This window comes from Phalacrocorax aristotelis, chromosome Z, assembly GCF_949628215.1.
Source record: "Phalacrocorax aristotelis chromosome Z, bGulAri2.1, whole genome shotgun sequence".
NCBI lineage: Eukaryota > Metazoa > Chordata > Aves > Suliformes > Phalacrocoracidae > Phalacrocorax > Phalacrocorax aristotelis.
In genome coordinates this window covers 21,304,096-21,320,580 of record NC_134311.1, presented here as the reverse complement: position 1 = coordinate 21,320,580, position 16,485 = coordinate 21,304,096, and the positions used below count along the sequence as shown (strand labels likewise).

The window sequence follows — 16,485 nt, the reverse complement described above, 5'->3', positions numbered from 1 at the left end:
TTTCTGTCATTAAGTGGTCCCACCTATTGCTGACATCCCAGTTTTTGAAGAGATCTTGTACCTGATCTATATATGCATGCTTATATGCTCATTTTCAGTTGTTACACTGCTCTAAAGGACAAGCTTTTGCATCTCCATTTCGTCTGTCCCTTAAGCAAGCTCTACAACTTCTGCTATTGCATTCTAGCAATAAAATAGGCAAAGTTATGAAACACAAAATCAACACAAACTCCTCAAAACTGATTTATCTTCTGGAAAATCAGGTCTTTGTCCTAATAATTATGAAGGCAGATTCATACCTGCAACACGTGACTTCAATGAAGTGACATTTGTTGACTTGAATGGTTTCCTTCTATGATGAGAAGCATGAGCAGGCAAATTAAATCCAGCTTTTACAAATGCAAGAATAAATGATACAGTGTGAATTTCTGTACGCAGATCAGACACCTGTATTACTTGTCATCACCACAGAGAGCACCAGCTGAGACTTGTACCTTGATGACATTGGCAATGTGGTCATGGAGCAGACATGGTCGTGTTGACAAGCATGTGATTGCTTGTGATGTAGTTAGCATGCTCAGAAGAAAAAGTTATAGAAGTCAATCCTCTCCCTGTTGCCTCCAGAAGAGAGGAGATTGGGAGATAATTTCCTCCCTATCATTCACACATTTTTCCTCACAGCAGAAAGGAAGAAAGAAAGAGTTAAGGGGCTAATTAATCATTTACAGAAGAAATCCAACAGCAGCAACAGAAAAGCCAAGATACAAAATCAGGATGTTATCATAACTACCTAGTGATTCCTGTTTATTGCCATTTGATAATGAACTGTCTGAGGACCACTGGAGTTGAGGATAGTTGCAGTACTTGATAGCACACATTTCTACTAGGACTTGTTTCCAAACTTCTGTGCTGTGGTGGTGGAGGGCACTACACTTCTAATTAAATCTTTACATGACAGAGAACAAGATTTTTTCAAAAATGTCAGCACTGTTCCTTATTTAGTGAGGAAAAATAAAATTCTGTAATAAGGCTCATGTGTCCTCTCTGCTCTGTAACTTTTAAAAGGCAAACGTCAATCAAATATTACAGAAAAATAATTATAAGAAAGAAATCATGGTCTTACAGAATTATTAAAAATGGGCAATCAGGTAGAAGACAGACATCTGATTAATGCCCTTCTGAGAAGTTTCACAGTTAGCTTTACTCCTGTTCAAACATACAAGGTTTCCTAAAGGAAAGGCAGGCTAATAAATGCCACCACTGTGGAAAATGGTGCTTTGTCCTTTATTAAATTACAGCAAATCAAAGAAGAAGGAGCAAAATGATAGTAAACCAAGTCTTATTTGTTCTGCTGCCAACAGAGCACCCTCTCTTTTTCCTCCTACTTTTCCCTTTTTGCTTTCAAACTAAAACTCTAAAATGCTCTGACTGTAGGACACCACGTCACAAAAGTCTTCCTTCGAGTGTCTCCCACAGGAATTGTGGTGGTATCCTAACCAGAACTGTATAAATAGTGATAAAATCTTTCTTTGTTTTTCTTTATAAATTGTGATATGAAGTAGTGGAACAATGCAACCAAGTATCGTGCCTCCCTACAATGTCGGTCGTGTACTGCATGGGTCATATAAGCTTGTTACAGTATGTTACAGCATGTAAAAAACTCCTTTCTTTTGCTGTTGTTTTTGTGTGGGTTTTGTTTGGGTTGTTTTTTTTTTTAGGGTAACACTTCAACATTCTACAGAGTTCTTGCTCAGGGGTATTGCTGCCCAGTGGCCCTTAGCAGGCCATCTATCTCCTTGCTGACAGTAGTAACACAAAAATGGGGTGGTGGGAGGAAGCTGCAAAATACTTGACAAGGTAATAGGCATTCTTTCTTTTTTCTGATATATAACAATATTCTCATCAATGCTCATTTTTGCCTACATTATTGTTCTTTTAAGTGCCCACTACTTTATACTGCACACACAAATGCACACACACATTTACTGCAAAAGTTTCTGTTGAAATCTCAACCAGCTAAGCAACATTATGGCTGCCACCCCAAACAGCCCAGAGCAGCAGCCAGGGACTGTGGAAAGCACTCCCCTTCTGTAGAGGGTGCTGGGGCAGGTGGAAACATGCTGTCCATCCCTTTGGCTAGTGTAATACTGTTAGCTTTGTTTAGTTAGAATTAATCTTTAGCACATTTGTGAGATACATATGTGGGCAGCATAAAAGGTACCTATTTTAAGTTTTTTTGGGGGGGAATTTGGGAAGGCAAAAAGGATTAGTTTGGTCTGAGGAAACGTAGCTAGTGAAGTCTGTACTCCTGTGATGTCTGTTACTTTTTGTCCATTTTGTTTGCCTTCTCCTTTTAATGTGTGGGCTTTTTAGAATTGGGCTGCCAACAATTTTTTGGTTGCTTCGTACAGAGCTTCACATATTAAGAATAATTTTTCACAACCTTCTTGCCTATAGTCAACTGTATCAACCGAGAGAAAAAGGTATTTCTCAAAAGGTGAAGTTGATTTGTAATATTCTGTTCACGATATACTTTTCAGTTGAATTGAAAATAGATCAAAGGAAAAAATAAGAACCATAATATAATCTGAAAATACACCATACTTTGTTCCTGCAGTTTGGAAGCTTTATTTTCAATAGGCAGTAAGCAACAATAGACATATGCAAATTTTGTTCCATATTGTCAACATTATTCCAAGAAAAGTAAATTCGTAAATATATGCTGTGATTTAATTAGTTTGTATAACAAACATTAGAAACATCTGATGTATTCTTAGGGATATGCGCATTTGAAGTTACAGTGAATTATCTCTTCAAATAAAGATCTAGAACTTCTGAGAAAAGAACAGTTATTTTCTATCAAGGTGGGCCATGAAATAACACATTCCCATATAATTGCATATACTCCAAGACGTTGCTCCGAAGCACAGAAAAATATTCACTACCAAATGTACTTCTGAACAATCCTGGCTACTTCGGCTGTTGCTGCATAATATGAAAGAGAGTTGTGGAGGTACTCGGCTTCTTTCTTGCAGCACACGGTTTAAAACTTGTGGATTCAAAACATGCATAAGACCATTAGTGAGGGTCCATAATAATTAGCATTTTTGCCCCAGGTGAAAGTTCAAAAAGAATGAAACATGTCTCTAATATATATAATCTTTACATTAATATAGATTACTCTGATATTTGACCCATTTTTGTACTTTTGAGGCTAAGTCAGAAAGATTATATTTTAAACAAATATATCACAGCAAAACATAAGCTAAGCTGGGTTTATGTTTATTTCTGTTACTAGACTTACAATGATAAAACACTTTCTGAACTAGATAGTACTAATTTTACACTTGTAACTGGCATTTTTAACAAGTGTCATATCTGCTGCTCTGATGAACATTTTTGTTACTGTTTGCTTTTCAATATTAATTAAATATAAGTTAATTAAAAATCTAAACTGATATTTCTATGTGATCTGAGACATTGCTCTTTACTTTAATGTTGCTAATACAGAACTTTATCTCCACCCATTTGCTGTTGCTTTAGTCCCTTTAAACTATGTTTGGACTTAAAGATTTGCAGTTCCCAGAATGGCTTCCCAGTTCTGGATAATTCTGAGAATAATCAGGATAATACCACATTCTTTATCTTTCATTAAGTACTGCCTTCCTGTTATGCTTTCTAGATAGGATACCTGGACATGCAGAAAACTGACTGTACCTGTTTTGGAGATGTAACCCTAGTATTACATAAAAGCTCTGAACGCTCCCAAAAGAGGCTCCCAAAAGTTCTGTTCTACAATGTTCAGACTTTCTTTCCTTAGCTCAGCCTGTGCTTTACTTTTAAAGCCAGCGCTGCATTGTTTAAAATAAGGGCTTGCCTGTGCTCCATCCTTGTGTTGTGTTGAATACTGAAAGGATCAGCTTCTATTCTGAGACTAAAATATATGTATAGCAGAGACATTGTTCATTTTCTCTTGGTTTTATTCTATTTTTAGAGAATGTCAATGCAATTAAAGACAAGATTGAGTACACGGATAACATCCAATAGCGTTCAGCAAAGAAGGCACTCTTTCACTTTGTAAAAATACATTGATACATTGTGTAATGACTAGATTCATCATGAATCAACATGCTTGTCCAACAACAATTTATTATTTTGTTGTTATTTAAAATGTTGATCTGAGTGCTCCTTGTTCTAGAAAGGCATATTATTATTCAGTAATAACTTCAATAAGCTTGCATTAGGTTTACACACATTCAGCCAGACTTAATGACATGGAGCTTGTCATGGCTTACTTTCAGATCTTTGAAGCTAACTTTTTTATTTTTGTCATGCCACGCTCATTAAATTAATATTTGTTGTGAAGCTATCTGCCCCCCAGAATCCAACTGTTTTGATGCATCCCCTCTAGGATTAAGGCAGGACTGTTCATTTCAAGGTTCTCCAGTAGAAAAGGGCTTTGTTGCAGTTAGTGGGCAAACTGGCCATCCATTAGGGCAAATGAATTCAGTGCTCAAGGCAAACACCCTTTATACAGGTTAAGACATATAGTTCATGAAAAAGCTTGGAAGAGGGTGTCACACAGCACTTGGTGAGAGGCATCATGTAGTTCTAATTTGACCTGTGAGAATGGTCAGCACTGTCATTTGCAGACAATCAAGAAGTCTTCCATGGGTTTGAAAGAGAATTGTGAATCTTAATGGACATGCATTTAGCACTGTTTTATTCTGTGGTTTTGCAGTATAGTGCAATCTATAATAGGTTAATGTAATGATTGAGTTACTTAGCCTAACAGGATAACAGAACAAAAGTAATTCATTGTCAGTCTCTACATTAACTTTCTGCAGGTATATAGTTTCAACATTCTGATTTTAACAAAGCAGTACCACACCATTTTTTTCCTCTCTAAATAATATATTGTTAAATAAAGACAGAAACTGTAAACATATATTTAAACCCATGCACTCTAAAAGCAGCTGGAGGCAAGTTCTGTATGTAAGGGAATAAAAAACCCAGAGATAAACAAGTACCTTGTAAAAATAAAATTTCTGCAGCAATTCACTTCAGAAAATACAAGGGGCCTTGTTAATTGCCTGATGTTCCACTCTGTTCTATAGTTTTTCAAGATCTATACCAGGCCAACTCAGCCTAATTCTAAAGCCATCAGAGTTTAAATCTATCTCCATATACATATACACACTACTGATTTACGTAAAATGTAGATGATTCTCGCCCTTGAATCAATCAAGTGATCAAACACAATATTTAAAAGTTATATACCAAAAATGAGCAAAGAGATTCAAAGGAGGTGAAAGCAATGCCTTATTTTCCTTCACTAGTTACAATATTTTAGAGAAGAAAGACCCGCTTGCTTGGAAAGTTGATTGATTTTTGCAGTGTGGAGCATTACACCTTCAATAAATGCAAAGACTGGCAAGTACTGCTACATGATACTAATAGTAGGCAATGAGGCACCGCTGAACTGTTTCCTGGTTGATTTTTTATTTATATTCAAATAAAAGTGATTGATCTGACATTGAGAAAATGTCAAATAAAAATAGCCTGGCAGGAATGTGAGGCCTTTTTGTTTTAAAAAGGGGAAGGAGAAGGGAAAGAGGAAGGAGAGTGAACAGGAAAGGGGAAAGAAAGAAAAGGGAGAAGGAGGCTTGCAATAATTCTAACTTGATCAAGTTAGAATTGATTAACAACTGATGGATTATAGTTTTCTATAGCTGTATCTAAAATATTAACCACCTCTGATCACAATAGTCTCTCTCCCCCACCACATTCCCCCTGCTTTTCCTGCATTTCTTCCTTACAATATTTCAATTTCCCTCTCTTCCTTTCTTCCTTCACACAATGTTTTAGCTACCTTTTCTTCTCACGGTGCCTTTATTTTCTCCCTATGCCTTCCAGTGCCCTATGGCCAAAGGCAGCATAAGCTGTCCATGTTCTGAGCAACGTGTGTTCTTGGACAGTCAGTATCTGCGTAGCCTTGTCATCTACTGTATCTCAGACACCACTTCTCATATGTGTCTGGGAAATTAAGTGTTTTTAAGATTCCATCTTTGTCAAATGCAGTTTACTGCATCCACAGGTTGAAAAGCTACTGAAGCAGGAAAGGAAAAAGGTATGTATGTTCAGACAAGCAACATTTCTTAAGAAAATGAAACTAAGAATTGCCCCTCCAAGTGTCCATTTGTACCAAATCTAAATCCTAAGAACACATATGCTAACATTGGTGGAAAAAAGCAAAGGACAGGAAGGATCTTGAGGACAGATATGATAAAGATGAATTCTTCTCACTTATGCACTTGTATCTGTACATCAAAATGTACTATCCATAATTACTACACCTTGCAGGTTCTCCCATTAGAGTATCATGCATATAGGCATGTGCTGCTATTACCTCAGTTGTTTCTGCATTAGTAAAAAACACTCACAAAAAGCTTAGTACACAAGGAACCTCAGAAGAAATAAAATTTTCTGAATAATCACAACTGTGTTTGTATAACACAATATATGAAACTCAGTTGCTCCATAAAAACACTGAGTTCCATTTCCAATAAGAAATATCTTAGGCAAACTAAAATGTTCTAGCCCTCTGCAACATACTCAGAAATATAACTACCCATCAAATACAGTACGTTATGGTTTTAAGAAACTGTATCCTTTTCTTATATTGCAACTGTTGCTTCAAAGGATGGACGTTAATGTATAAGCATTTAATTCAAGAAGAAAATGAGAAAAAATAAGTTTCTTGAAGATGAAATGCAAAATTTGCCGAATTCCTATGTTCCTACAAAATTTCTGAGGCTAGTTACAGTTTTCAAGTAAGCAACTACTGATCACTTGTTGTCCAGTCCAACAATAATGGTTTTATATCATCATGATACACTTATAATACCCTGACCAAGATAATTTGTCTCTAAGAACTAAAGGTATATATTTATTAATTGTAGACGTTATATGCATTTTAAAGTAGACATGCAGTCCCTTAATCTCATGATTTAATATTCAATGACTTGGTGTGGAAACAAACTTTTGTCAGTGAATACTTTCAAATATTTTTTTTCTGCAATACTATTAGCAACAATATATTTATCCACTCTTATGAGTTAGCATGCAGATAAGAAAGTTGTAGAACTTATACAGGTATAATATTTTTGTATTTTCTTCTTTGTTTGGATGGTAGATCCATTCATGTATGGAGTTTACTTGGCTGTGCATTTTCTTAACAGCCAGAGATAAGGTTTTCATAGTCTGTAGTGGAAAATATAATTAAGATACCATCAGCCTGGTCCGTAAGAAAATAACTGTTGAAAAACTATTTTCCTCTATCTGCTATTAGAGGCTAGATCCAGAAAAAGAATTTGGCATCTAAGGAAGGGATTAGCAAACTTTGGATGCCCAAATCCAAAACTGAGATCTAAAATTATCTACTAAGCAGCTGCCTATGGCTTAAGACATATCTGTATTTAAGCTGAAACTTCTCCATATGACTACAGCTCTGCTCCTGCGCTTCTGCTGTTTGTCCCAACCTCAGCACTCAGGTTCCCATCTAAACCTAAATGGGTAGAAAAAACACAGGCATAACTCTGAAGATATAACAAGAAGATTACATCCTTCACAAAATGCAATTCTTGACCCAAAAAACGAGGAATGTTGGAAACATTACTGTGCCCACCTTTTATATTGTAGCCTAGCACACAGGTTACTGGCATGAGAAAAAAGAGACCAAAGTTCAAACAGTGTACTCTTGCCAGTACTGAAATGTTTTGACCCACAAAATGTGCATGTACATATATAAAATATTGACATAATATGTGGGCTACACACATGTATAAAATTATATATAACATGTATTTATTTATCACTTCATACACTCAAAGATATGTATATAAAGCCTTAAGAAAGCATGGCTAGTTTAATAAAGTGGTCATCATCATCATTTTCTTCCTTCCACACATCAAAAGTGGAAGTAGTATAACTCTGAAAAATGAACTATGAACATCTATATTCAAGAGAAATTTCAAAATTGCAGAGCTCAAGCGTATAGAATATATACATTTCCAGTCTCTTACTGATATGCCTAAATTCTGGGAAAGGGTTGGGTTTTACACAAACAACTATCTTCAGTGTTTCCTGTTGACAGCCCAGGACTGTTCTTTGAACAGGTGTAGGTTTTTGAGCCTTATTCCTGAGGCTAACACTTCTCCTCAGCCCCTCTGTATCATAATTCTGGAACCTGACTTCTGCTTGAGAAGAATTTTTTGGGCCTAGCACTACATCTCTTGGAGAATCAGAACTCTTCATAGGTTTCAATAGTACATAGTGCTGGTATCGAGTTCATATTATGTGTGAAAGAAAAAAAAAAAGGCAAACCAGAAGTGGAAACGTGGTAGTTCTTGTTTTTGAAAACACCCATACCAGATTTATTGATACTAGACTAAAAGTTTCATCCTTAGACCACATTAGCCGAGTCTTTCACTCTACAGAAGATACATTCTTAGCTATTAAACATTAGAATACAGTGGATCTAACACAACAGAACAGAGCATGTTATCTAAACACGTAATGATATCTAAAGTGTCACCTAAAAAATCTCTGACCACAAGAATAGGCAGAGTTGCCAAATCAAATGCAGAGCAAACAACATGTCACAATGTTGCCTAAAAACGTGAATTGGTCCATATATACATTATGACAGAGTTTTCATAGAATCATAGAATCATAGAATTGTTAAGGTTGGAAAAGACCCTTAAGATCATTGAGTCTGACCGCTAACCTATCACTGCCGAGTCCACCACTAAACCATATCCTCAAGCACCACATCTGCCCTTCTTTTAAATACAGCCTGTTCCAATGTTTGACAACCCTTTCGGTGAAGAAGTTTTTTCTAATATGCAACCTAAACTTCCCCTGGCACAAAGTGAGGCCATTTCCTCTTTTCTTCTCGTCCTATCGCTTGTTACTAGGGGGAAGAGTCTCACCCCGCCTCGCTACAATCTCCTTTCAGGTAGTTGTAGAAAGTGATAGTGTCTCCCCTCAGCCTCCTCTTCTCCAGGCTAAGCAACCCCAGCTCCCTCAGCCGCTCCTCATAAGACTTGTTCTCTAGACCCTTCACCAACTTTGTTGCCCTTCTCTGGACACGCTCCAGCACCTCAATGTCCTTCTTGTAGTGAGGGGCCCAAAGCTGAACACAGTACTCGAGGTGCGGCCTCACCAGTGCCGAGTACAGGGGCACGATCACCTCCCTGCTCCTGCTGGCCACACTATTCCTGATACAAGCCAGGATGCCATTGGCCGCCTTGGCCGCCTGAGCACACTGCTGGCTCATGTTCAGGCAGCTGTCAGCCAACACCCCCAGGTTGTTTTCCTCCAGGCAGCTCTCCAGCCACTCCGCCCCAAGCCTGTAGTGCTGCATGGGGTTGTTGTGACCCAAGTGCAGGACCCGGCACTTGGCCTTGTTGAATCTCATACCATTGGCTCCAGCCCATCAATCCAGCCATTCCAGGTCCCTCTGTAGGGCCTTCCTGCCCTCCAGCAGATCAACACTTCCACCCAGCTTGGTGTCACCTGCAAACTCACTGAGGGTGGACTCAATCCCCTCATCCAGGTCATCAGTGAAGATATTGAACAGGACCAGCCCCAACACTGAGCCCTGGGGAACACCACTCATGACTGGCCGCCAACTGGATTTGACTCCATTCGCCACCACTCTCTGGGCTCGGCCGTCCAGCCAGGTTTTAACCCAGCGCAGATTGCACTTGTCCAAGCCATGAGCAGCCAGCTTCTCCAGGAGAATGCTGTGGGAGACAGTGTCAAAGGCCTTACTAAAGTCCAAGTAGACAATGTCCACTGCCTTCTCCTCATCCACTAAGCAGGTCACCTTATCATAGAAGGAGACCAGGTTAGTGAGGCAGGACCTCCCTTTCATAAACCCATGCTGGCTGAGCCCAATCCCCTGGGTGTCCTGCATGTGCCGCGTAATGGTATTCAAGATGATCTGCTCCATGACCTTTCACAGCACCGAGGTCAGGCTGACAGGCCTGTAGTTCCGTGGATCCTCCTTCCAACTCTTCTTGTAGAGGGGCGTCACATTCACTAGTTTCCAGTTGTCCGGGACCTCCCCGGTTGACCAGGACTGCTGATAAATGATGGAGAGTGGCTTGGCGAGCTCCTCTGCCAGCTCCCTCAGTATCCTCGGGTGGATCCCATCCAGCCCCATGGACTTGTGAACATTTTAAAGTAACCTGCATTTGCCCCCTCAAACAAATACACATTATGACATGGCTTTAAAGTGTAAGACCAGATGCTACTTTCCACTTGAGCCTTGGTTTATTCAGACTGCTCTCACTGAAACTATTATGATTCAAAATATGGTAGAACCATACCATAAGTATGTAAGTTGTGGCCTCTCACATTACTCCATATATACCACCAAAACAGTGAATCAACAGTAGAATGGTTCATTTCCTTTCAGTTTAATGATGTTCTAAGAAATCATAGTTTATTACAAACACTACAGTTTTATGTGTAAAAGATTCTTGGGATGAAAGGTCTAAGCTCATTGCTTTCATTGGCCTTAGCTGCAAATGCTAGTTCTGCATATTTCTGCAATTTAGATCATGTATGTCTTGAGAAGGAACCCAGAAAGCAAAGAATCCTTACCAGCGCTCTGTAGGTATTTCAGTTCATGTGACTTAATATCACCCAGAAACCCTCTAACAGAGGGGAGCTGGGTCTGATTGTCTGCGGCAACATTTGTTCTCCTAGCCACCTGACCACTACTGTCTCTCTGCAGCACTCATCTCATTCATCAAACAGCTTCTGACTTTTTAACAAGCGAAACAGAAGGTCCACAGAGGACTGGTTTGTTCACAGTCCTGGTTTTTCCCTCTAGGCACTCCATTACTCTGTTCAATGAATCAACTAAATATTCCATGGAAAAAAAGAGGAAAAAATAATATCTATCTGATCATCCACAGGATGAACAAAGGCTTCAGAGTCAACTTTCATAATGTGTATGCCAAATCCTGAGGCCATTTTTTATAATTTTAGTGCTAGTTTACTGTATTTTAGTATCCCTTTTAAGAAAAATGAATTTTGAAATGGCATCTTACATAGATCATGGCAAAGCTGGATTTTTGGATTTGCAAAGGTATCTGAACTCCACTAGCAAAAAAACAGAGTAAGTGCTGTATTTTCTGTGGGGATCTGCCACTAGAGGGGGAATAGAGCAAATGTGAAATGGTATGATCCTTGTGTTTACAGCTTTTTTGCTGAACAGCACAGTAATGTCAGGTTTAAGAACTCCTGCTTTTTATTCCAGATTCTGTAGGAGACCCATCTGCATCTTTCCTCTATTTTGCCTGACACTGTGCATCGTGCCCTTCCACTGCCATCCTTTCCCCTAGCCTGCTGCTTCTCCTATTCCTAGCTCTCCCTGGTTGTCAGTCACTTTCCGTTCCTACTGTAGCCCCCGCCTTTTTGTCCTTCCCTGGGTTATTCCCTGTGTTACCCCCAATGCTCAGCTGCTTTTCTCTTCAATCTCTCTTTCTCACTCCCCTGCATTACAAAACCTTAAGTGCAGTCAGTATGCACAACAGCGCACCACGCACGAGAGGTGGTTTCTCTGCTGTCAGCAGCTCCCACCACAGTAGCCCATAATGTCTGCACCCAGCAACTGCACAAGTCCCATGCCACCTTTCAAAGCCAGAATCAAACGCTTTGACTTTTTATCCAGTGGGGGACAGGGAGGGAGAACTTACGAATAATCGAGCCCTCAGGTAGGTTCTGTAGGATACCAGAACAAGCTCCAAAAATGGAAAACTTAGCAATGATTCACGCTTCTTGCCTCCTGCAAAAGTCTGAAATTTATTGGCCAAATTTTTTCTGTGTTTTTACAGTTTTAACAACTTTGGAGGGATTTTAATGGAAAAAGAAAAAAAAAAAAAGTTATGCTAACACACACATCCCAACAAAGCCGTAGGGCACCTCTCAATGACAGGCCTTAACGAAGCACACACACAGTGGTAAAAGATATTTTCAGCATGTGCCTGGTTCTCAGTGGCAGCCAATGCATCTGTGGGTAGCAAAATATGGGTCAGAAGCCGACAACAGGCATGAACGTTTTCTAACCTGAGCAGATCGAGACTGTAGAAATTAGGAGCTAAACGCTGCGAGAGAGGAGCGGGGCAATCTGAGCGTCAGGCCCTCGGCCCGCCCGTTGCGGCTGTGACCAGTTCCTACGGGCACATGCGGCGCTTTTCGTGAAGCTTGCTACTTCTTCTGACGTGGGAAAGCCTAGCCCAAGCTGGAGCGTGACAGCGGCCCACGGCTGCTGGCGGAGGAACAGAACCCGTACGCAGAGTGTGACGGGCCCTCGCTGAAGAGCCACAGGGTGCCGGGGCTCCCCCCACCGCCCTTCCCGCTTCGCAGCGGGGCACGGCCCGCGGAGGACAGCGGCGGCCCCGGGCAGCCCCCCGCTTCCCGCCCCCGCTGCCTCCTCGCTTTCCCCGGCGGCGCTGCCACACATACCGCCCGCCGGCGGGGCGGCGGAGAGCGCCAGCGGGCCGTTACGCCGCGCTGCCCAGCGGGAGCGGCAGCCCGGGTCCGGCCGTGCTGAGCCGAGCCGAGAGAGAAGAGCGAGGCGGCCTCGGGCAGGCGCAGCGAGAGTCGGCGCGAGCGCCCGCCCCACCGGGCGCCCGAGGGCAGGTCCGGCCCCAACGGCCGGCGCGCGCACCACCCTCGAGCCGCTGGGGCGGTGCGGGCCGGTGGGGGCGGTGCCGCGCCCGTGACACGCGCGCGTCACCGCCCACCCGCCTGGGCGCGCGGGGGCGGAGCACGGCGCTCGCGGCGGCGGGCACTCGCGCTCGTTCGGCGCGGAGCCTGTGTGCGGCGGCCCGCGGTGCTCCGGCCGAGGCGGCAGCGCTCCGAGCGGGGGCGGGGTGCCGGGCTCCGGCGCCGCTTGCCGGCAAGGAGGAGGAGCGGAGCGGCTAGTGAGGCGGCGGAGGAGGAGGAAGGGAGGGAGGCAGGGAGCGAGCGAGCAGCGGCGCTCGGTCGGCCCGCAGCGCTGCCGCCGCCACTTCCCCGCTGGGCGCCAGCCTGCCCGCGAACCCGATCCGCTCCCGGAAACTCTCGGCGGGCCTCTTGCCGCGGCGGCGGGGGCTCGGCAAGGCTCTCCGCCCCGACGCGGCCGGCGGGCGGTCGGTCGGCGGGGGGCAACTTCTAGCACTTCTCCGGAAGAGACTTGGGGCTGCCCCGCGCCGGGGGCGGCGGCGGCGCCTGGGGTACGTCCATCCGTCCGTCCCCCGCCCGCCGCGGCGGAAGAACTTTCCCCTCCGAGCGCGGGGCGGCGAACGGGGCCCGGGAGCGCCGGTGGCGGCGGGAGGAGCGCGGCGCCGGCGGCGGGGCCGGCCGGGCGGCCGCGGAGATGAAGCTGAGCCGGCAGTTCACAGTGTTCGGCAGCGCGGTCTTCTGCGTGGTGATCTTCTCCCTCTACCTGATGCTGGACCGTGGCCACTTCGACCACCCGAAGAGCCCCCGGCGGGAGGGCACCTTCCCCAAGGTGAGCGGGGCGGCGGCAGGGGCGAGCGCCCGGGCCGGAGGTGGCGGAGGTGCCGCTGGCGGGCGCTCTCCGCTCCTCCGCCGGGGCGCCGGGGCCGAGGCTCCCCGCTCCGGGCTGGCCGGGGCGGCGGGGTGCGGTGGCTGGCGGGCCGGGGAGGCAGGGACGGGCGGTGCCGCCTCTGGGCGGCGCTGGCGGCGGCCCGGCCCGGCCCGGGGCGCGGGGCTGCAGGGGGAGGCGGGCGCAGCCCACCCGCCCGGCGAGTCCGAGGAGCGATGGGCTGGGGGCTGCGCTGTGGCCGGCTGGCCGCCCGCCCTCCTCGGGAGCGGCGCAGGAAGGGGGAGTGCAGGGCTCGCTGTGCCCTGCGCACAGCGGTGCTGAGGGCAGGGAGAGCTGAGAAGTCGGGGGTAGACCTCAGCCATGGCATCAACAGGTCGGTTTAGAGAAATGCTGACTTTATGTTACTGCGCTCATTTTCGCTAAGCCTTGCCTTGGAGCCGTAAGTGGCTGATACCTGGCTGTGCCGCATGGTGATGCGAAGCAGTTCGTTAGCTCCTCACTTTCCCGTGCTGTCTGTGTGGGAGAGAAGTTTAAAAGCCGTGTATCGTGGCAGTGTTCTAATAAGGAATGTTTTACGATGACAAGAAAAGTATTTCTCTGCAGTACACCGCAGAATGCTGCTATGTATAAATAGCTTTGTTTTCTTATAGTATTAGGCAAAAAAAAGAGTAAAGTTAAAGCTTATTTCTGTTTGCATAATGTTTACTTCTCAGGAAATAAAACGAAAGTGTTTTTGGGTACAGCAGTGAGGCGGCAAGTGAATAGAAGAACTCAGCAGGCTTATTTAAAACATAACAATTATCTCTGATAGAATCACTAATTTTCCATTTAATGCAGGATAATAGTTGATACCATTTTGTTAATGGTAAAGATAAAAAACCTTGACTTAAATGTAAAGAAAGAGTGCAGATCTGTTGTGCCCTTGTTTGTTCGAGCTGCAGTTCAGAGGTCAGCCACTGCTTTTTGCAGGAACTAAGGGAATGGGAAGGAAGTTTATGATAGGAAAGCAGGACAAGGCCGGTTACAGAAGCTGTTTCTGTTCAATGTATAGCTCCAGCAGTAATGCTGGAGTATGACAGAGTAATGCTGTGTGTGACACTTGTAACAGCTAAGTACAATTGCTGGTTTGGTGTTATGGTCAGTATCTTATATTAGGAAATCACTTCATATGTCTTTATACCAACCAGTTGAGTTTAATCCATGTAAAGAATAGAACAGGAAAGCTCATAAATGGGTGGCCTTTTTTTTTTTTTCAATGTTAGATTTTGGTTTGAAATATTGAGAGAACAGGGAAGATTTTAGGCATGTTTTCCATTGTCAGTGTCTTGCAGTTGAAATTCCTGTCTGTGTCCTACAGTGTAATGCTGGTCTGCAGTGTACAATGGTTTTATATCTTGCGACCAAGGGTTTAGTACCTTTACCTGTTGTTACACCTCTTCCATTCTGCGTGATCTAGTCAGCTAGAGACAAACATTTCTCCTTCTGTCCTTCTCCCTCCCCTCGATCTTCTAGAACAGTCTGTGTTTATTTTTTTGCAATTTCCATATCTAAATTTCTTTGAAGCTGCTGACTCTCACTGTAGAATCCTCTGCCTGTCACTGTTTTGGCCCTTCCTTTGGGTGAACAGTTACCTTTTCTTTTCTTGCTGCTTTATCCTTTGAGGAAGCTACAGATTAAATTGAAATTATGTTGTCATTTCCTTTTGCTGCCCATAGGGTAGAAATTATTCACTTTGTTACAACTGGGAAACTTCTGACACCTAGCATATGCTTCTGGAGCACTATAACAGATCGGTTTAAAGTAAATGCAAAAGCTGAAGAATGGAATGGAAGCCACCAAAAATATTTGAAAGGAACAGCTTCAATCCTGCCTCAGCTGACGACAAGTTGTTTGTGTCAGTGCAGTGTTGCCAGGACTCAATGTACTGTAAGTGAAACTAGCCACAGATGTAGAAACCTCAAGCTGTTTTTGTTCGTGAAAAGCTATGGCAGCAGTAGTTGTCTGTCTGTAGATTTAAGAAGGCATTCTCTTTCATGACGACAAAGGTCAGAACTTTTTTGCTTAGAAAACGGAACTGAGACTTTTTTTTTTCACAAGTTCTTGGATTGATTTACTTCATACCTCTTTCTGTTCTGACAATGTGCTAATTTTTCAGCTTTGCTCTTCCTCTGTGCAGTTCTGGTAACAACACATGTCACCATTTGTGTCCTGCAAGTTGCATGTTGGTTAGTTTCTTCTTCCTGGCCTGTGTGGTTTATGCTAAGCTCAGAGGAGAGCAGTGTGTACCTCTGGAAGCAGTGTCACGTTTAGCTTATAAGCATTTTTCTGTCTAGGCTTTTTACTTAATTTCTGCCATGATTAGGGTTGGAATATTTCAGCTAGCAATACCTGTTGGTCTGCATTGACCTAAAGTTTATGGTACTTAATACCAGCAGTAAAATAAACTATTAGGATTGCTGCTCCTCTTTCATTTCCATGTTTTTACTTCCGGACAAGGTGCCTTCTCTTTCCATGGTCTTGGGGTAGTTTGTGTCAGATTCAGTCTTGTGAACCTGTCTTCTTTCAGGCTTATCTGATAGCATAGCCAAGAGTTACTCTTGTAGAGCTTGCTTTCCAGTTTGAGACTTCAGGTAGCTGTTCAAGGATGTCAGCAGAAATGTCTTGCAGAAGACATTTGGACAATATCCCCCAAGATGAATGAATATCCATAGACAGATGCCTTTATATATTCTCTAATCGAATACTTGTAAATGCCTTTCACTGCTGTGCTGAACAGCACCTGTGGTCAGGCTTGGGACGCAGTGGTGACATTGTGTCTTTTTAGGTGTTGGGTTTGCAAAAGCTGACATCAAGTA

General features: G+C 43.5%; 1 protein-coding gene across 2 annotated transcripts in view; it reads left to right on the top strand.

The window, feature by feature from the left end:
• Positions 1-13,242: 13,242 nt before the first annotated feature.
• MAN2A1 (mannosidase alpha class 2A member 1) overlaps positions 13,243-16,485 on the top strand; it is a 122,677-nt gene continuing 119,434 nt past the window's right edge. Inside the window, exon 1 of one of the 2 annotated variants that reach the window (XM_075079368.1) lies at positions 13,243-13,573. In XM_075079368.1, the coding sequence (XP_074935469.1) occupies positions 13,439-13,573 (135 nt within the window). In that variant the 5' untranslated portion in view covers positions 13,243-13,438. Of the gene's footprint in view, positions 13,574-13,794; positions 14,004-16,485 lie in introns of those variants that run through there. The other variant, XM_075079367.1, reaches the window with a different exon arrangement.